This window comes from Fringilla coelebs (genome assembly GCF_963513975.1).
Source record: "Fringilla coelebs genome assembly, chromosome: 5".
In the NCBI taxonomy this organism is placed as follows: domain Eukaryota; kingdom Metazoa; phylum Chordata; class Aves; order Passeriformes; family Fringillidae; genus Fringilla; species Fringilla coelebs.
This window is the reverse complement of record NC_140033.1, coordinates 1,340,068-1,360,699: the sequence shown is the minus strand read 5'-3', so window position 1 is coordinate 1,360,699 and position 20,632 is coordinate 1,340,068. Positions and strand designations below refer to the sequence as shown.

Genomic DNA, 20,632 nt, shown 5'->3' with positions numbered 1-20,632 from the left:
CCCAGCCCATTCCCCGGCATTCCCGAGGTGAATCCCGAGGGATTCTGCCGCGGCCTTGGGCTCCCCCAGCTGCCTCCACATTCCACAGGGCTCCTCTCCCCTTCGCTGCCCAGGGCTTTCCCCAACTCCAATTCCCAAAATATTCCCCGGGGGATCAGTCCCGAGGGAATGGGGAGCGTGAAATCCAAAATTCCAAGCAGGGAATGAATTCCAGCAGCCCAGGATGGGCAGCGGCGGCTCCAGCCCGCCTGGCTGGGAGGGAATTATTAATTAATTAATTAATTAATCTGGAAAAGGAGTTTGGAGGCGCCTGAAGCGCTTTGGGAACATCGGGAAAGGTCCCAAATCCAGCAGGTTCCGGAGGGTGCCGACCAGCGCCCCGCAGGGGGTGAACTCCAAGGAAAACCCTCTCAAAAGTCCCCAAATTCCTGCCGGGAATCCCTGCAGGGGTTAAGTGTCTTATAAATGAATTGACTCCGCAGCCAAGGGCAAGCGGAGCCGCTCGGCTTTCCAGCCCCCTGGAGCTGTCGGGAATTTTAACAACCGGGAATTTCTGGGAGCATGAGCTCAGCCCCGCGTCACCACGGCCCAGCCCGGCGGGAGTTTGGGAATCTTCTCCCTCTTTTTTTCCTCCGGGATAAGCCCGAGGATGGGGCTGCTGCTCCAGAAAACAACCCCGGGGATCGACAATTAAAATTCCCACACCCGCCATTCCCAGCTCCACTTTTTTCCTCGATTAAAAACCCACCTGGAATTCCCCAACTAATCTCAAATCAGCTCTGGGAAGAAGAAATCCCCCAAAATAAAAGGGCCCCGGCAAAGCTGAAAAGAAGGAATCATTTCCCCGTTTTCCCCGATTTTCAGCCCGTGCTCCCCCTTCCCTCCCAATCCAAGTCTTTCCCGAAATTCCCGCTTTTCTCCTTAAAAAAGCGCCTGCGCTGAGCCGAGAGCAGAGGGGATTTTATTGCAGATCTGGGAATTCCGAGTCTTTTTGAGACCGGGACAATTGGAGTCTGGAGGTGGGAACTGAACTCTCGGGGGGCGATTTGTGGTTCCCAAAAACCCAAAGATGAATCCCGAATTCCCAGCTCCAGGATTAGCGGGGCCGGTGTTGGGGACGGGGCTTTGAGGGATCGAAGGGAATTTGGGGTTCGCGGTCCCGGTCCGGGGGAGCAGAATTCCCCGGGATTTGCCGGGATTTGGGATGAGCGGGGCTGGGCAGACCCTGCTGCTCGGGAATTCCCGTCCCGCAGTTCCGGAGCTTTTCCAGGGGGGAGCAGCTCCGCCAAGCGCCGGGAAGCGGCTCCCGCATCCCAATCCCGCCCGCGTGCGAGGGGGGTTTGTGGGAATTGTGGAATCTGACCCACAATTCCTCCCCAAAATTCCTCCTCCAAAACCCCCGGGCGGCTCTTCCCCATCCCAGCCGGCTCCGGGCCAAGGGCTGGCTGAGGAAATCGGCGGGAGAGCATTCCTTAGGGGAAAAAAGGGATTATCCCGGTTTTCCCCAGCATCGTTTTCCTCCCAGTTTCTTTGGGATGTTTCCAGCTTCTGATTCCTTCCAGAGGTCAGGATTTCTCTGGGAAGATTCCCCAGTCCCAGCCTTTCTTCCATGGGAAACAAGAAGTGAAAGATTTTGGGAAGGGAATGAACGTTGTGGGGGGGGGTTATGGAATCATGGAATGGTTTGGGACCTTCAGGATCCTCCAACTGCAGCCCCATTCCCAGGACAGGGACAATTCCCGATGCCAGGGTGCTCCAGCCTGGCCTGGGACACTCCAGGGGTGCAGGGGCAGCCCCAGCTGCTCTGGCAATCCCAGCCCAGCCAGGAATTCCTCATTGCCAAGATCCCATCCATGCCTGCCCTCTGGCAGTGGGAGCCATTCCCTGGGTGCTGTCCCTGCAGGCCTTGTCCCCAGTCCCTCTGCAGCTCTCCTGGAGCCCCTGGAATGTGCTGGAAGCTCTCCCTGGAGCCTTCCCTCCTCCAGGTGAGCACCCCCAGCTCTCCCAGCCCTGGAATTTGGGATGAGGCTGCTGCAGGAAGAGAATTCCAGGGCAGATCCCACAAGAGCCGGACGCGGGTGAGACTTTTGCAGAGTGAATTTTAATCAGGAATAACCTCAAACCCTTCCCCGATTCCCTTTAATCAGGAATAAATTCCAGGTGCCCAAATTCCAGCACTGAAGAGTTCTTCCCTTTTCCAGCACTTCCCAAGTGCCAGAATCCAAGGAAAATCCGGGATCTTGGTTTTAGGGCACCACCAAAAGCTCAGGATCCATCTCCAAGTGAGGGAGTTTGGGGTTTTTTAGGATCCAAGGATTTTGTGACGTGCAAAAGGGGTGGGAAAACCCAAGGATTCATCCAGTTTTCCAGAAATCCCAAGAAATCCGTGGGGTTTGAGGTTGGAAAATGTCGATTTTGGGGTTAAAACCACGGCCTGGCGCTCCAGGGGTTTTCTCCAGACTCCCCAAATCCACCCAAAATTTGGGATGGGCACCAAAAAGCTCTGCAGGATTGCCCTGGATTTTCCCAGGAAAAGGAGGGAAGAGTGAAGAGGGCGTGGAAAGACTCAGGAAAATCCTCTGGATTTGGGGTGTTTGGGTGGGTTTATTCCCAAAGCCAGAGGTGGGACACAATCCCAGCTTTGCTCCCGTCCCATTCCCGAGGATCCGAGGGATGCAAAGCTCAGGAGAACTCCTGGGAGTTTTTTCCCCCTCATTCCAAACCCAAAGATTTCCAGGGATGGAGGCAAATCCCTGTTCCCAGCTGGAACTGTCAGGGATTATTCTGGATCATTCCCTGCCCTGCTGGATGCACAGGAAACCCCCAGGGAAGAGGAATTATCCCAAATTTTCCAGCTGGGTTTGGAATTTGGGAAGTCTGGGAAGGGCATTTGGGATGGATCCAGGCCTGGAGTTGGGAATAAAGGGTGAAGGGATTGTCCCAAAGTGACCCAAAAAATCAACAGTCCAGGAGTTTATTCCCATTATTATTCCCAATATTATTCCAAATTATTCCATATTTATTCCAATAATATTCCCATTATTATTCAGCTGCTTCTGGCATTCCCAGAAATCCCCAAATCCTACAAATCCTAGGGAAGAACCCCAGGCCCTGGGATCCAAGAGGGATTTGGGGTCCTTGGATTCTCCAAGGTTTTCATCCCAAACCTTGATCCAGAGGAGATCCACAGGAGATGCAGCTGCTCCTAAAAACCCAGGGAAGATCCCCAAAAATTCCAGCTGGGATCAAAGAAACTGGGATTGGCTTGGAATTGGAATAAATGGAATAAATGGGATTAATGGGATAAATGGGATAAAAAATGGAATAAATGGGATTAATGGAATAAATGGGATAAATAATGGAATAAATGGGATAAATGGAATAAATGGGATTATTCCCAGCAATTCCTGGATCAGGAGTGGCCACAGCCCAAATGTCATTCCCAGTTTTCCAAGCTGGAATCCCAGGAGGGTGCCTGAAGCTCTCCCAGATCCCAGCAGCAGGAATTCCTCTGATGGATTTGCAATAAAAAGCCCCAAACTTTGGGATTCCCCAGGAAGGCTCCAAGATCAGGGAAGATGAAGATGGAATCCACAGGATTGGGGGAATTTCCTGTTGGCTCTCCAAGGAATCTTTCTGCTTTTCCAAGGGAAACTTGGATTTGGTAACTCCATTACTGCACCAGCATGGGCAGGACTGGAAAAATCACCCAAAAAGGGATTTGGGATCCCTAAAAAGGGATCTAGGAACCCTAAAAAGGGATTTGGGATCCCTAAAAAGGGATTTGGGATCCCTAAACTGTCCCACAAAACCTTTTTCCTGCCATTCCCAGGGATGAATCCCACAAAAATCCCCTCTGGGGCTTCCCTGAGCTTCTACAATTTCACATTTCTGGGAATCCCAGCCCAAAACTCGGGATGAGAACAGCAGGGTTTGGGATTTTCAGGATAAAAAGGGGAAGGGAGGAATAAATAAAATGGAAAATGCAACTAAAACCCCATAAAGTGCATTCATCTCCAGCTCAGCATTCCCAGCCTGGATCTCAAGTGGATTCCAGGATTTTGGGAGGGATTTGTTCTTGTGGGGAAGCTCTGGGATTTTCCAGGATTATTGGGAAAAATGGAAAACCTGGAAGGGGAGGAGAATCCCAGCTCAGACATCCAAGGACAAAGCCCCAGGTGCCCAAGGAATTCCAGCTGGGATTCAGGCCTGGAATCCCAATCCCAATCCCTGGAATCCCAATCCCAACCTGGCACTGGGAAAAGAGCTCCAAAGGGGGAAAATCAATCCCAAAATCCCCAAACTTCCAGGGGAATAGGATTGGGACTGGGATTGGGAATGGGACTGGGATTGGGAAGGGATGGAATTGGCAATGGGACTGGGATTGGGACTGGGATTGGGAATGGGATTGGGAATGGGAATGGGACTGGAAATGGGATTGGGAATGGGAGCGGGACTGGGAATGGGACTGGGAATGGGATTGGGAATGGGAATGGGTTTGGGAATGGGACTGGGATTGGGAATGGGACTGGGACTGGGACTGGGACTGGGACTGGGACTGGGATTGGGAATGGGATTGGGAATGGGACTGGGCCTGGGATTGGGAATGGGACTCGGAATGGGACTGGGACTGGGACTGGGAATGGGATTGGGAATGGGACTGGGAACAGGACTAGGAATGGAATGGGACTAGAGTGAGACTGGGAATGGGAATTGGATTGGGAGTGGGAATGGGACTGGGAATGGGGCACAGCCAATCCCAGCCTGGCCTCTCCTCATTCCTGGTGTTGATCCATAGCCTCTGGATGCTCCTGGAAAACCCTAAAAATTCCCTGAATGAACGGGCTGCAGTGCCTCTAATGAGCCCTGAGCTGGTTCATTCAGGGAATTCATTTAGGGAATTGTTAATTTGGGGAATGAATGAATGAATGAATGAATGAATGAATGAATGAATGAATGAATGAATGAATGAAGAGGGAATTGATCTGCCCCCAGCAGGGCTTGCAGCTGTCACTGGAGTTATTCCCAAGGGTGGGATCCCATCCACATCCAAGGACTTGGAAATCCAAGGATTTCCCTTCCCAGCCCCACTGCAGCCCACAGGGAAAGGGCTCCTGGGTCATTCCAGGCTGGATCATCCAAAAGGGGATGGATGATCCCTGCAGGGAAAAGTGGGATAAAAACGGGAAAACTGGGATCAGAAATGGGATCAGAGGGGTCTGTGCAGGGAAAAATGGGATCAAAATGGGAAAAACAGGATAAAAATGTGAAAAATGGGATCAAAATGGGATCAGAGGGGTCTGTGCAGGGAAAAATGGGATCAAAATGGGATCAGAGGGGTCTGTGCAGGGAAAAATGGGATCAAAATGGGATCAGAGCTGCTCCAGAGCACGGGATTCCCCGCTGGAATGATTCCCACTCCACAGTTATCCCATTTCTCTCCCCCCCGGCCGGATCCCACAGAGGAAATCCAGGCAAATCAGGCAATCCCACCCGGGAGAGGCTAGAATTCCACCAGGGAAATTCCAAGAAAACTCACAGGAAAGAGGAATTCCCGACCAATCCTATTTACAGCAGTGCCTGACGTTAACTGAGAAGGGTTGGGGAGGTAGCAGAGCAGAGGCGCTCCGGGCAGCGCGGGCCGTCCGCGGCCCCTCAGTTGTAGCACAGGTACTGGATCAGCCGCGGCGGCAGCTGCAGCTGCGCCAGCCGCGCCAGCCCGCGCTGGCCCGCGGCCCTGCGCACCGCCACGCGGCACAGCTGCGCCAGGCTCAGAGGGGTCTCTGCGGGACACCGGGACACCGGGACACGGGAGGGAGCGGGAACGGGAACGGGGATGGGGATGGGGGCAGAGCAGGGAATGGGAATGGGGAAATGGGAATGGGAATGGGGGCAGAGGGGGGAATGGGAATGGGGGCAGAGCGGGGAGGGAGGGGGGAAATGGGAATGGGAATGGGAATGGGAATGGGAATGGGAATGGGAATGGGAATGGGGGCAGAGCGGGAGGGAGGGGGGAAAATGGGAATGGGGGCAGAGCGGGGAATGGGAATGGGGATGGGGGCAAAGCGGGGAGGGAGTGGGGAAATGGGAATGGGGGCAGAGCGGGGAGGGAGGGGGAAATGGGAATGGGAATGGGGGCAGAGGGGGGAATGGGAATGGGGATGGGGGCAGAGTGGGGAGGGAGCAGGGAATGGGAATGGGAATGGGGGCAGAGCGGGGAATGGGAATGGGGATGGGAATGGGAATGGGGCAGAGCGGGGAGGGAGGGGGGAAATGGGAATGGGAATGGGAATGGGAATGGGAATGGGAATGGGGATGGGGATGGGGGCAGAACGGGGAGGGAGGGGGGAAATGGGAATGGGAATGGGAATGGGAATGGGAATGGGAATGGGAATGGGAATGGGAATGGGAATGGAAATGGGAATGGAAATGGGAATGGAAATGGGGGCAGAGCAGGGAGGGAGGGGGAAATGGGAATGGGAATGGGGGCAGAGGGGGGAATGGGAATGGGAATGGGGGCAGAGTGGGGAGGGAGCGGGGAAATGGGAATGGGAATGGGAATGGGAATGGGAATGGGGGCAGAGCGGGGAGGGAGTGGGGAAATGGGAATGGGAATGGGAATGGGAATGGGAATGGGAATGGGGATGGGGGCAGAGCGGGGAGGGAGGGGGGAAATGGGAATGGGAATGGGAATGGGGGCAGAGCGGGGAGGGAGGGGGGGAATGGGAATGGAAATGGGGGCAGAGCGGGGAGGGAGGGGGAAATGGGAATGGGGATGGGGGCAGAGCGGGGAGGGAGGGGGGAAATGGGAATGGGAATGGGGGCAGAGCGGGGAGGGAGGGGGAAATGGGAATGGGAATGGGGGCAGAGGGGGGAATGGGAATGGGGATGGGGACAGAGCGGGGAGGGAGCAGGGAATGGGAATGGGAATGGGAATGGGAATGGGGGCAGAGCGGGAGGGAGGGGGGAAATGGGAATGGGAATGGGGGCAGAGCGAGAGGGAGGGGGGAAATGGGGATGGGGGCAGAGCGGGGAATGGGAATGGGAATGGGGGCAGAGCGGGGAGGGAGGGGGGAAATGGGAATGGGAATGGGGGCAGAGCAGGAGGGAGGGGGGAAATGGGGATGGGGGCAGAGCGGGGAATGGGAATGGGAATGGGGGCAGAGCGGGAGGGAGGGGGGAAATGGGAATGGGAATGGGGGCAGAGCGGGGAGGGAGTGGGGAAATGGGAATGGGGGCAGAGCGGGGAGGGAGTGGGGAAATGGGAATGGGAATGGGAATGGGGGCAGAGCGGGAGGGAGGGGGGAAAATGGGAATGGGGGCAGAGCGGGGAATGGGAATGGGGATGGGGGCAGAGCGGGGAGGGAGTGGGGAAATGGGAATGGGAATGGGAATGGGAATGGGGGCAGAGCGGGGAGGGAGGGGGGAAATGGGAATGGGAATGGGAATGGGGGCAGAGCGGGAGGGAGGGGGGAAATGGGAATGGGAATGGGGATGGAAATGGGAATGGGAATGGGGATGGGGGCAGAGCGGGGAGGGAGGGGGAAATGGGAATGGGAATGGGGGCAGAGGGGGGAATGGGAATGGGGATGGGGGCAGAGCAGGGAGGGAGGGGGGAAATGGGAATGGGAATGGGAATGGGGATGGGGGCAGAGCAGGAGGGAGGGGGGAAATGGGAATGGGAATGGGAATGGGAATGGGAATGGGGGCAGAGCGGGGAGGGAGCGGGGGAAATGGGAATGGGAATGGGAATGGGGGCAGAGCGGGAGGGAGGGGGGAAATGGGAATGGGAATGGGAATGGGGGCAGAGCGGGAGGGAGGGGGGAAATGGGAATGGGAATGGGAATGGAAATGGGGGCAGAGCGGGGAGGGAGGGGGAAATGGGAATGGGGGCAGAGCGGGGAGGGAGGGGGGAAATGGGAATGGGAATGGGGGCAGAGCAGGAGGGAGGGGGGAAATGGGGATGGGGGCAGAGCGGGGAATGGGAATGGGGATGGGGGCAGAGCGGGGAGGGAGGGGGGAAATGGGGATGGGGGCAGAGCGGGGAATGGGAATGGGGATGGGGGCAGAGCGGGGAGGGAGGGGGGGAATGGGAATGGGGGGTGGGAAACGGGAATGGGGGATTGGAAACGGGAATGTGGGGTGGGAATGGGAATGGGGGATTGGAAATGGGAATGGCGGGTCAGACAGGGGAGGGAATGGGGGAATGGGGATGGGGTCAGACCGGGGAGTGAATGTGGGGTCAGACAGGGGAATGTGGGGTGGGAAATGGGAATGGGGTCAGACAGAGGAGTGTGGGGTGGGACAGCGGAGTGAATGTGGGGTCAGAGAGAGGAGTGTGGGGTGGGAACGGGAATGGGGGATTGGAAACAGGAATGGGGGGTGGGAATGGGAATGGGGGATTGGAAATGGGAATGTGGGGTCAGACAGGGGAGTGTGGGGTCAGGAATGGGATTGGGGGGGTCAGACAGGGGAGTGTGGGTCAGACAGGGGAGTGTGGGGTTGGAATAGGAATGGGGGATTGGAAACGGGAAATGTGGTCAGACCGGGGAGTGTGGGGTGGGAACAGGAATGGGGTCAGACAGAGGAGTGTGGGGTCAGGAATGGGAATGTGGGGTCAGACCGGGGAGTGAATGGGGGGTCAGGCAGGGGAGTGGGTGTGGGAATGGGAATGGGGTCAGACAGGGGAGTGTGGGGTCAGGAATGGGAATGGGGGGTGAGACATGGGAATGTGGGGTTGGAAACGGAAGTGTGGGGTCAGAAAGGGGAATGTGGGATCGGACATGGGAATGTGGGGTTGGAAATAGGAATGTGGGATCAGACAGGGGAATGCAGGGTTGGAAATCAGAATGTGGGGTCAGACAGGGGAATGTGGGGTTAGAAATGGGATCAGAAAGGGGAACGTGGGATCAGAAATGGGATCAGAAATGAGACAGAAATGGGAAAATGGGATCAGAACAGGAACATGGGATCAGAAAGAGAATAAAAACGAGATCAGAAACGGGATAAAAATGGGATCATAAACAGGATAAAACAGAATCACAAATGGGAAAAAAACAGGATAAAAATGGGATCAGAAAGGGGATTTGGTGGCCAAATTCCCAATTAAAAGGGGATTTGATGACCCAATTCCCAATCAAAAGGGGATTTGATGACCGAATTCCCAATAAAAAAGGGATTTTTGATGACCGAATTCCCAATCAAAAGGGAGTTTGATGGCCAAATTCCCAATCAAAAGGGGGTTTGATGGCCAAATTCCCAATCAAAAGGGGGTTTGATGGCCAAATTCCCAGGACAAAGGGGATTTGATGGCTGGATTCCCAACAAAAAGGGGATTTGATGGCCCAATTCCCAGGACAAAGGGGATCTGATGGCCCAATTCCCAAGCAAAAGGGCATTCCCCACTCACTCTCATAGAACTCGAAGCACTTGGCCGTGGGGCTGCTGCTCCAGGTGTAATCCGAGGGTTTCTTGCCCCGGTTGTCCCGGGCGTAGATGTTGCCCCCGAACTCCACCAGCAGCTCCACCAGGTCCACGTTCCTCACCTTGGCCGCGTGGTGCAGCGCCGTCTCGTGCAGCTTGGCAGCGTTCACGTTGGCTCCTGCACACGGGGAGCGGAGGGACGGGGATAGACCCAGCCAGGGAGAGCAAAGGCAGGGGGACAGGGATAGACCCAGCCAGGGAGAGCAAAGGGAAGGGGGAAAAGGGATAAACCCAGCCAGGGAGAGCAAAGGGAAGGGGGAAAAGGGATAAACCCAGCCAGGGAGAGCAAAGGGAAGGGGGACAGGGATAGACCCAGCCAGGGAGAGCAAAGGCAGGGGGGACAGGGATAGACCCAGCCAGGGAGAGCAAAGGGAAGGGGGAAAAGGGATAAACCCAGCCAGGGAGAGCAAAGGGAAGGGGGACAGGGATAGACCCAGCCAGGGAGAGCAAAGGCAGGGGGGACAGGGATAGACCCAGCCAGGGAGAGCAAAGGCAGGGGGGAAAGGGGATTTGTCCAGGGAGAGCAAAGGCAGGGGGGAAAGGGATAGACCCAGCCAGGGAGAGCAAAGGGAAGGGGGAAAAAGGGATAAACCCAGCCAGGGAGAGCAAAGGCAGGGGAAAAGGGGATTTGTCCAGGGAAAGGAAAGGCAGGGGAAAAAGGGGATTTGTCCAGGGAAAGGAAAGGCAGGGGGAAAGGGATAGACCCAGCCAGGGAGAGGAAAGGCAGGGGGGACAGGGATAGATCCAGGGAGAGGAAAGGCAGATGGGACAGGGGATACATCCAGCCAGGGAGAGCAAAGGCAGGAGGGAAAGGGGGATTTATCCAGGGAAAGGAAAGGCAGGGGGGACAGGGATAGACCCAGCCAGGGAGAGCAAAGGCAGGGGGAAAAGGGGATTTGTCCAGGGAGAGGAAAGGCAGGGGGGACAGGGATAAACCCAGCCAGGGAGAGGAAAGGCAGGGGGGACAGGGATAAACCCAGCCAGGGAGAGGAAAGGCAGGGGGGACAGGGATAGATCCAGGGAGAGCGAAGGCAGGGGGGACAGGGATAGATCCAGCCAGGGAGAGGAAAGGCAGGGCTGAAAGGGGGATTTATCCAGGGAAAGGAAAGGCAGGGGGGAAAGGGATAGACCCAGCCAGGGAGAGGAAAGGCAGGGGGGAAAGGGACAGACCCAGCCAGGGAAAGGAAAGGCAGGTGGGAAAAGGGGATTTATCCAGGGAAAAGGGAATTTAGCCAGAACAAAGGGGATACAGGCAGGGAAAAGGGGATACAGACAGGGAAAAGGGAATTTAGCCAGGGAAAAGGGAATCTGGGCAGGGAAAAGGAAGTCCAGGTGGGAAAAGGGGATTTAGCCAGGGAAAGGAAAGGCAGGTGGGAAAGGGGGATTTATCTCAAGGAAAAGGGGATTTAACCAGGGAAAAGGGGATTTGGCCAGGGAAAAGGGGATTTAGACAGAGCAAAGGGATCCAGGCAGGGAAAAGGGAATCCAGGCAGGAATAGGAATTTTAGTCAAGGAAAAGGGGATTTAGCCAGGGAAAGGGAGACTTAGCCAGGGAAAGGGAGATTTAGCCAGGAGAAAGGGGTTTTATCCAGGGAAAAGGAAATCCAGCCAGGGAAAAGGGAATTTATCCAGGGAAAAGGGGATTTATCCAAGGAAAAAGGGATCAGAAGCAGGGACAGAAATGGGACTGGGAATGGGAGCAGGAATTGAAGCAGCAATGGGAGCAGCAGTGGGAGCAGCAGTGGGAGCAGAGGGTGTGTGCAGGGAGCCGTTTCCCAGGGTGGTTCCCGAGGCTCTCCCAGGTGGATCCGGGCCGTACCTGCCTGGAGCAGCAGCTTGGCACAGTCCAGGTGCTCCCGGGCACAGGCCACGTGCAGGGGGGTCCCGAAGTGGCAGTCGTGGGCCTCCAGGTTGGCCCCCACCTCGATCAGGAGCTGCACGCACTCCGGGCTGCCTGCCACAGGGACACCCGGGAAATCCCACTGAACACTGGGAACTCCCAAGGAAAACCGGCAATTCCCAAGGAAAACCAGGAATACCCACTGAAAAACAGGAATTCCCACCCCACTGGGATGGAATTCGCAGTGAAAACCAGGAATTCCCACTCTGCTGGGAAAAATGGGATCAGCAATGGGATCAGAGGGATCCCTGCAAGGAAAAATGGGATCAGACTGGGATCAGAGGGATCCCTGCAGGGATTTCCCTCCCTTCCCACCTGGCAGCCCCTGAGCAGCAGCAGAGCGTGACCAGTGCGGGGTCACATGAAGAGTTCTGCTGCTTTTGTCCAAGCTACAAACACCCATGGAGTGACCCTGGAATGACCCAGGAATTGCCCTGGAATTCTCCTGGAATGACCCTGGAATGGTCCTGGAATGACCCTGGAATGAATGACCCTGGAATTGCCCTTGAATGGCCCTGGAATAACCCTGGAATTCTCCTGGAACAACCCTGGAATTGCTCTGGAACTGCCCTGGAATGACCCAGGAATTGCCCTGGAATGGCTCTGGAATGACCCTGGAATTCTCCTGGAATGACCCTGGAATTACTCTGGAATGATCCTGGAATTGCCCTGGGATAACCCTGGAACGGCCCTGAATGCCTCTGGAATGAAAGCCCCTGGAATTGCTCTGGAATTGCCCTGGAATTGCTTTGGAATGACCGTGGAATTTGCCTGGAATGGCCCTGGAATTTGCCTGGAATGGTCCTGGAATGACCCTGGAATGAATGACCCTGGAATTGCCCTTGAATGGCCCTGGAATTCTCCTGGAATGACCCTGGAATTGCCCAGGAATTGCCCTGGAATTCTCCTGGAACAACCCTGGAATTGCTCTGGAACTGCCCTGGAATGACCCTGGAATTCTCCTGGAATGATCCCTGAATGGCCCTGGAATTCTCTTGGAATGAACCTGAAATGACCTTGGAATGACCCAGGAATTGCCCTGGAATAGCTCTGGAATGACCCTGGAATTCTCCTGGAATTAAATCCCCTGGAATTGCTCTGGAATTGATTGCCCTGGAATTGCCCTGGAATTAGCCTGGAATGACCCCGGAATTGCCCTGAATGACCCAGGAATGGCCCTGGAATTGCCCTGAAATAACCCTGGAATTGCCCTGAATGCTCCTGGAATGAAAGCGCCTGGAATTTCGCTGGAACTGCCCTGGAACTGCCCTGGAATTGTCCTGGAATTACCCAGGAATGACCCTGAAATGACCCTTGAATAACCCTAGAGCTGCCCTGGAATGACCCAGGAATGACCCAGGAATTGTCTTGGAATAACCCTGGAATTGCCCTGAATGCTCCTGGAATGAAAGCCCCTGGGATTTCGCTGGAACTGCCCTGGAATTGTCCTGGAATTACCCAGAAATGACCCTGAAATGACCCTTGAATAACCCTAGAGCTGCCCTGGAATGGCCCAGGAATGACATAGGAATTGTCTTGGAATGACCCTGAAATGACCCAGGAATGACCCGGGAATGACCCGGGAGCTGCCCTGGAATAGCCCAGGAATGGCCCGGGAGCTGCCCTGGAATTCTCCAGGAATGACCCGGGAGCTGCCCTGGAACGACCCTGGAATTCTCCAGGAATGACCCGGGAGCTGCCCTGGAACGACCCTGGAATTCTCCAGGAATGACCCGGGAGCTGCCCTGGAATGACCCTGGAATGACCCTGGAATGACCATGGAATGACCATGGAATAACCCAGGATTTCTCCAGGAATGACCCGGGAGTTGCCCTGGAATAACCCAGGAATTCTCCTGGAATGGCCTGGGAGCTGCCTTGGAATGACCCAGGAATTCTCCAGGAATGACCCGGGAGCTGCCCTGGAATAACCCAGGAATTCTCCAGGAATGACCCGGGAGCTGCTCTGGAACAACCCAGGAATTCTCCAGGAATAACCTGGGAGCTGCCCTCGAATAACCCAGGAATTCTCCTGGAATGGCCCAGGAGCTGCCCTGGAATAACCCAGGAATTCTCCAGGAATGCCCTGGGAGCTGCCCTGGAATAACCCTGGAATTCTCCAGGAATGACCCGGGAGCTGCCCTGGAATGACCCTGGAATTCTCCAGGAATGCCCCGGGAGCTGCCCTGGAATGACCCAAGAATTCTCCAGGAATGACCCGGGAGCTGCCCTGGAAGGACCCTGGAATTCTCCAGGAATGACCCGGGAGCTGCCCTGGAAGGACCCTGGAATTCTCCAGGAATGACCCAGGAGCTGCCCTGGAATAACCCAGGAATTCTCCAGGAATGACCCGGGAGCTGCCCTCGAATAACCCAGGAATTCTCCTGGAATGACCCGGGAGCTGCCCTGGAATGACCCAGGAATTCTCCAGGAATGCCCCGGGAGCTGCCCTGGAACAACCCAGGAATTCTCCAGGAATGCCCTGGGAGCTGCCCTGGAACAACCCAGGAATTCTCCAGGAATGCCCTGGGAGCTGCCCTGGAACAACCCAGGAATTCTCCAGGAATGCCCGGGAGCGCCGCGGGCAGCGGGCCCAGGGCGGGTTCCGTGGGGTTACCGTTCATGCAGGCCTCGTGCAGCGGCGAGGCGGTGTAGAGCGGCGGGTTGACCTTGGCGCCGTGCGACAGCAGCACGCGCACGCACTCGATGCTGCCCGAGGCGCAGGCGTCGCACAGCGGCGTGCTGCCGTCGATGTTCCGCGCGTCCACCTGCCAACACGGCCCGGAACGGGGGAACAACGGGGGAAACGGGGGGAAAATGGGAGAAATGGGGGAATGGGGGGAAATGGGGGGAATGGGGGAACGGGGGAACGGGGGGAACAGGGAAAAACAGGGGGAATGGGGGAAAGGGGGGAAAGGGGGAAACAGGGGGAACAGGGGGAAAGGGGGGAACAGGGGAAAACAGGGGAAAATGGGGGGAACGGGGGGAACGGGGGAAATGGGGGGAACGGGGGAAACAGGAGAAACAGGGGGAAATAGGGAAAAGAGGAAACGGGGGAAAACAGGGAAAAGCAGGGGAAAATGGGGGGAACGGGGGGAAACGAGGGGAAACAGGGGGAACGGGGGGAACGGGGGGAAAGGGGGAAAAGAGGGGGAACAGGGGAAAAAGGGGGGAAATGGGGAAAACAGGGGAAAAGGGGGGAAAAGAGGGGAAAAGGGAGGAAACGGGGAAAAGGGGAAAAAAGGGGGAAATAGGGAAAAGAGGAAACGGGGGAAACCAGGGAAAACCAGGTTAAAAACAGGGGAAAACCAGGTAAAAAACAGGGGAAAACCAGGTAAAAAACAGGGGGAAACAGGGGATATACAGGGGAAAACAGGGGATATACAAGGGAAAATGGGATAAACAGGGGAAAATGGGATAAACAGGTTAAAAACAGGAAAATGGGATAAACAGGGAAAAAAGGGGGGGAAAAGGGGGAAAACAGGGAAAACCAGGTTAAAAACAGGAGAAAACGGGGAAAAACAGGTTCAAAACAGGAAAATGGGAAAAAGCAGGGGAAACAGGGAAAAAAGGGGGAAAACGGGGAAAAACAGGAGAAAACAAGTTAAAAACAGGGGAAAACAGGTTAAAAACAGGTCATAAAAGGGGGAAAAGCAGGTTAAAAATGGGGGAAACCAGGTTAAAAAAAATAGGGGAAAACAGAGAAAATGCAAGAAAAACAGGTTAAAAGCAGGGAAAAAAAGGTTAAAAGCAGGGGAAAGCAGGTTAAAAGCAGGTTAAAAGTAGAGAAAAGCAGGGAAAAGCAGGTTAAAAGAAGGAAAAAGCAGGTTAAAAGGAGGTTAAAAGTAGGGAATAGGAGGTTAAAAACAGGTTAAAAGCAAGGAAAAGCAAGTTATAAGAAGGGGAAAGCAGGTTAAAAGCAGGGGAAAGCAGGTTAAAAGCAGGGGAAAGCAGGGAAAAGTGGTAAAGCAGGTTAAAAGTAGGGAACAGCAGGGGAAAATCAGGTTAAAAGCAGGGAAAAGGAGGTTACAGGTAGGGAAAAGAAGGTCAAAAGCAGGTTAAAAGCAGAAAAAAGCAGGGGAAAGTAGGGAAGAGTAGGGAAAGGTAGGTTAAAAGTGGGGAAAATCAGGTTTAAAAACAAGTTAAAAGGAGGGAAAAGCAGGTTTAAAGCAGGGCTGTCCCCTCCTGGCAGGGACTTGTGCAGAGCCACAAGGGCCCCCTGAGCCTCCTTTGCTCCAGGCTCAGCCCCTTCCCAGCCCCCTCAGCCTCTCCAGAGCCTTCCCAGCTCCATTCCCTGGACACCCTCCAGAACCTTCTAGGACTGAATCCCCACAACCAGGCTGAGTCCATGCAGAGCCTCCCCCCATCTCCCCCCTAGATCTGACGGGGTGACTGTCACCAACATGTTTAATGGAAAATTCTTTCCTTGGGATTTTTCCTCCTGAGAAGCTGAGAGGCCTCAGGAACAAAATGCAAACAAGGATTGTCTGCTGCTGTGGGATGCAACAGGTGGAGCTGGGATTGATCTCATGTAATTATTTCTAATTCATGGCCAATCACAGTCTGGCTGTCTCAGACTCTCTGGTCAGTCACAAGATTTTATGATCATTCTTCCTATTCCTTTCAAGCCTTCTGATGAAATCCTTTCTTCTGTTCTTTTAGTACAATTTTAACATAATTTCTATCATAAAATAATAGATCAGCCTTGTGAACAGGGAGTCAGATTCTCATCTCTTCCCTCATCCTGGGACCCCTGGGAACACCAGCACAATTTCCTCATGGAAAAAGGTGGTAAATAGAGAGATCAGGAGGAATTTCCTGTCACAGACACATTTTATGAAAAATCCTTTGGCCAGGATCTTTTCTCCTGAGAAGCTGAGAGGCCTCAGGAACAAAATGTGAACAATGATTGTGGGATGCAACAGGTGGAGCTGGGATTGGGCTCATGGGGTTGTTTCTAATCAATGGCCAAGCACAGTCCAGCTGTCCGGACTGTCTCAGAGACAAACCTTTGTTATTCTTCTTTTTCTATTCTCAGCTGCCTTCTGATGAAATCCTTCCTTCTGTTCTTTTAGCATAGTTTTAATATAATATATATCATAAAATAATAAACCAGCCTTCTGAACATGGAGTCAACTTTCTCCTCTCCTCCCTCACCCTGGACCCCTGCGATCACAGTCACAAACGGTGACCCCGAGGAAAGGCCTGACCCGGGTGAGCCCCCCAAGCTCCCAGCCCCGTGCAGGCGCGTTCCCAGCAGGATCAGGGCGGGGTGCACACCTGGGCCCCCGCATCCAGCAGCAGTTTGACGCACTGAGCCTGTCCCCTGAGGCTGGCCTCGTGCAGGGGCGTGATGGAGTCGTAGGTGACGGCGTTGACGCAGGCGCCGCTCTCGATCAGCTGCTGCAGCTGCTGCGTCTCCCCTCTGCGGGCGGCCTCGTGCACCGGCGTGCGGTCCGCCCAGAAACCTGGGAAACAAGGGGGGGAGTTTAGCAAATCCCTTTTTTTTTGTGGGGGGAAAAAATGTAAAATTGTATTTTTGGTCATTTCTATTCTGCAGTGAGTTCACTTCGTAATGTAAAAATCCGCCCTGGTCTTGGTCTCTGCGGGGATGGAAAAATCCATGTTGTTCTCCTGGGAATGACCAGTTTGGGAGGAAATGGCAATTTGGGAGAAAATACCAACTTGGGAGGAAATGGCCATTTGGGAGAAAATGGCAATTTGGGAGAAAATATCCCTTTGGGAGAAAATACCAATTTGGGAGGAAATGGCAATTCGGGAGGAAATGGCAATTCGGGAGGCAATGGCAATTCGGGAGGAAATGGCAATTCGGGAGGCAATGGCAATTCGGGAGGAAATGGCAATTCGGGAGGCAATGGCAATTCGGGAGGAAACACCAATTTGGGAGAATATATCCATTTGGGGAGAAAATATCCATTTGGGAGAAAATACCAGTTTGGGAGAAAATTCCAATTTTGGAGAAAATATCCACTTGGGAGGAAATAGCAATTTGGGAGAAAATTCCAATTTGGGAGAATATAGCAATTTGGGAGAAAACAGCAATTTGGGAGAATATATCCACTTGGGAGAAAATATCCATTGGGGAAAAAATACCAATTTGGGAGAATATATCCATTAAGGAGAAAATTCCAGTTTGGGAGAAAATAGCAATCTGGGAGAAAAAATCCATTTGGGAGAAAATTCCAATTTGGGAGAATATATCCATTTTGGGAGAATATATCCATTTTGGGAGAAAACACCAATTTTGGAGAAGCCCAATTTTGCCCCTGCAGGAGGATGAAATTCCATAAATCCATTCTGGTTTGAATGATGGAGCTGGAAAATCCCATGGCAATAATTCCATTAAAACTACAATTGTTCCATCCTGCCAAGGGAGAATTAGAGGATTTTTCATATATGGATTTTTCATATATGTTTTTCTCCTGAAAATACCAATTTGGGAGAAAATATTCATTTTGGGGACAGTACCAATTTGGGAGAAAATACCAATGTTGCCCCTGCAGGAGGATGAAATTCCATAAATCCAGTGGGAAACTTCTGGTTTGATATGATGGAGCTGGAAAATCCATGGCAATAATTCCATAAAATTGACATTAATTTCATAATAACTACATAAAAACATGGGGAAGTTTGTCAGTAAGATTGTAGATGTGGGGAAAAATGGCATCCCACAGGCAGGAATTTCTGGCTGGGAGGGAAGGGAGGAGCTGGGATGGAATTCCCAGAGAAGATGTGGTTCTTCCATCCTTGGAATTGTCCCAGGTCGGGCTGGAGAAGGCTTGGAGCAGCCTGGGATGGTGCAAGGTGTTGGAACAAGGTGGATTTCCAACCCCTCCAGCCCAAATTGCTCCATGGAGATCTGGATTCCTGGAGGAGCATGGAAAAAGCTGGGATCAAGGAAAATCTCAGCCCAACTCTGGACTCCTGCAGGAACATGGGCTGGATGGAAGGAGAGCTGGGACCAAGGGAAAACTCAGCCCAACTCAAAAAATCCCTTCCCAAACTCCAGATTCCTGCAGGAACAATGGAAAAAGAGCTGGAATCAAGGAAAAACTCAGCCCAACTCAAAAATCCTTTCCCAAACTCTGAATTCCTGCAGGAACATGAGCTGGGATTAAGGAAAAACTCAGCCCACCTCAAAAAATCCCTTCCCAAACTCTGAATTCCTGCAGGAACATGGGCTGGATGGAAGGAGAGCTAGGAACAAGGAAAAACTCAGCCTAACTCAAAAACCCCTCTGGATTATTGCAGGAATGTGGGCTGGCTGGAAGGAGACAGTGCTGGGATCAAAGAAAATCTCAGCCTAACTTAAAAATCTCTTCCCAAACTCTGGATTCCTGGAGAAGCATGGAAAAAGAGCTGGGATCAAGCTAAAACTCAGCCCATCTCAAAAAATCCCTTCCCAAATTCTGGATTCCTGCAGGAACATGGAAAAAGAGCTGGGATCAAGGAGAAACTCAGCCTAACTCAAAAATCCCTTCCCAAACTCTGGATTCCTGCAGGAACATGGAAAAAGAGCTGGGATCAAGCTAAAACTCAGCCCATCTCAAAAAATCCCTTCCCAAATTCTGGATTCCTGCAGGAACATGGGCTAGATGGAAGGAGAGCTGGGACCAAGGAAAAACTCAGCCCAACTCAAAAATCCCTTCCCAAACTCAGGACTCCTGAAGGAACATGAAAAAAAGCTGGGATCAATGAAAAAAGCCCAACTCAAAAAGTCCCTCTGGGTTCCTGCAGGAACATGGGCTGGCTGGAAGGAGAGCTGGGATCAAGGAGAAGCTCAGCTTAACTCAAAAATCCCTTCCCAAACTCTGGATTCCTGCAGGAACAAGGAGAGCTGGCATCAAGGAAAAACTCAGCCCAACTGAAAAATCCCTCTGGGTTCCTGCAGGAATGGAAGGAGAAAGAGCTGGGATCAAGGAAAACTCAGCCCAACTCAAAACATCCCATCCCAAAAAGTCCATGGAGCTGGAAAAAGAAGTTGCAACCTCCAGCACCTTTGCTCGGCACCCAGCACGGGGCAGTTCTGGCTCATTGGCACTGTGAGGTGACAATGTCACCTCCTCTCAGGTGGGCACTGCTTTGGAGGTGGCCCTGAGTAAAAACAGTTCCCTGTGTTATTGTAGGTGCCCCATTAAAAAAAAAAAAAAGGAATTCTGAGTCCCAACATTTTCCCAGGGATTTTTTCCCTTGATTTGGGAGAGCCTCATTCCTTTGCCAATATCCCTGGGTAGGGTGGTTTTCCTTGCCTGGAGCTCCTTGTGGTTTTTTGTCAGGAGAAGCAAATCCAAATGAGGATGGAGAGCTGCAGAGGGGCTGGGGACAAGGCCTGCAGGGACAGCACCCAGGGAATGGCTCCCACTGCCAGAGGGCAGGCATGGATGGGATCTTGGCAATGAGGAATTCCTGGCTGGGCTGGGATTGCCAGAGCAGCTGGGGCTGCCCCTGCATCCCTGCAGTGTCCCAGGCCAGGCTGGGCACTGGGGCTGGAGCAGCCTGGGACAGGGGGAGGCGTCCCTGCCCCGGGAATCGGGACACGAGCCCCGGGGGTGACCCGGGAGCAGCCGCTGGCCCGGCTCCAAGGTGGGAACATCCCGATCCCACAGCCCCACAACACCGCACGAGGGGAATTGTTGAGGAGCACGGATCGTTCCCGGGAATTAGGGAGGAGCAAGGATCGTTCCCCGGGAATTAGGGAGGAGCAAGGATCGTTCCCGTGTCCTGACGCCGTCCCGAGAGCATCCTCTTCTCCCTTTCCTTGTGAGAGGCCACTCGCTCCCCAAACCGTCCTGCAACCCCCAGAACCCATCCTTTAACCCCCAAACCCCTCTCTAACACCCAAAATCACACTCTAAACCCCAGCACCGTTCTGCAGCCCCCAAAACCGTCCCGCAATCCCTCAAACCCATCCTTAAACCCGCAAAGCACCCTTCAACACCCAAAATCACACTCTAACCACCAAACCCACCGTGCGAGCCCCAAACCACCCTGCGAGCCCCAGAGCCCATCCCGCAACCCCCAAACCCGCCGCTCCGCGCAGCTCCCGTCTATCCCCGGCGCGGCTCCGTTCCCAGCTCCTTCCCCAGCCGTTCCCCGAGGTGTGCCCAGCCCGGCCCGGTGCCCACGCACTGATGTCGCCCCGCAGGGAGCCGCTGCTGCCGGGGCTCTCCATGGCCCGGCCCCGCGGAGCCGCCGCTGCGGCCTCGTCCCGTGTGGGGCCTCCCGGGCT

At 53.9% G+C, this 20,632-nt stretch overlaps 1 protein-coding gene across 1 annotated transcript; it reads right to left on the bottom strand.

The window, feature by feature from the left end:
• Positions 1-2,082: 2,082 nt before the first annotated feature.
• On the bottom strand, positions 2,083-20,632 carry ASB13 (ankyrin repeat and SOCS box containing 13). The gene is made up of 6 exons (XM_084206086.1): positions 20,533-20,632; positions 16,663-16,850; positions 14,000-14,150; positions 11,303-11,437; positions 9,410-9,601; positions 2,083-5,783 (listed from the first exon to the last, which is right to left on the bottom strand). The coding sequence occupies exons 1-6, from the start codon at positions 20,573-20,575 to the stop codon at positions 5,656-5,658; spliced, it is 837 nt and encodes a 278-aa protein (XP_084062212.1). The 5' UTR covers positions 20,576-20,632; the 3' UTR covers positions 2,083-5,655.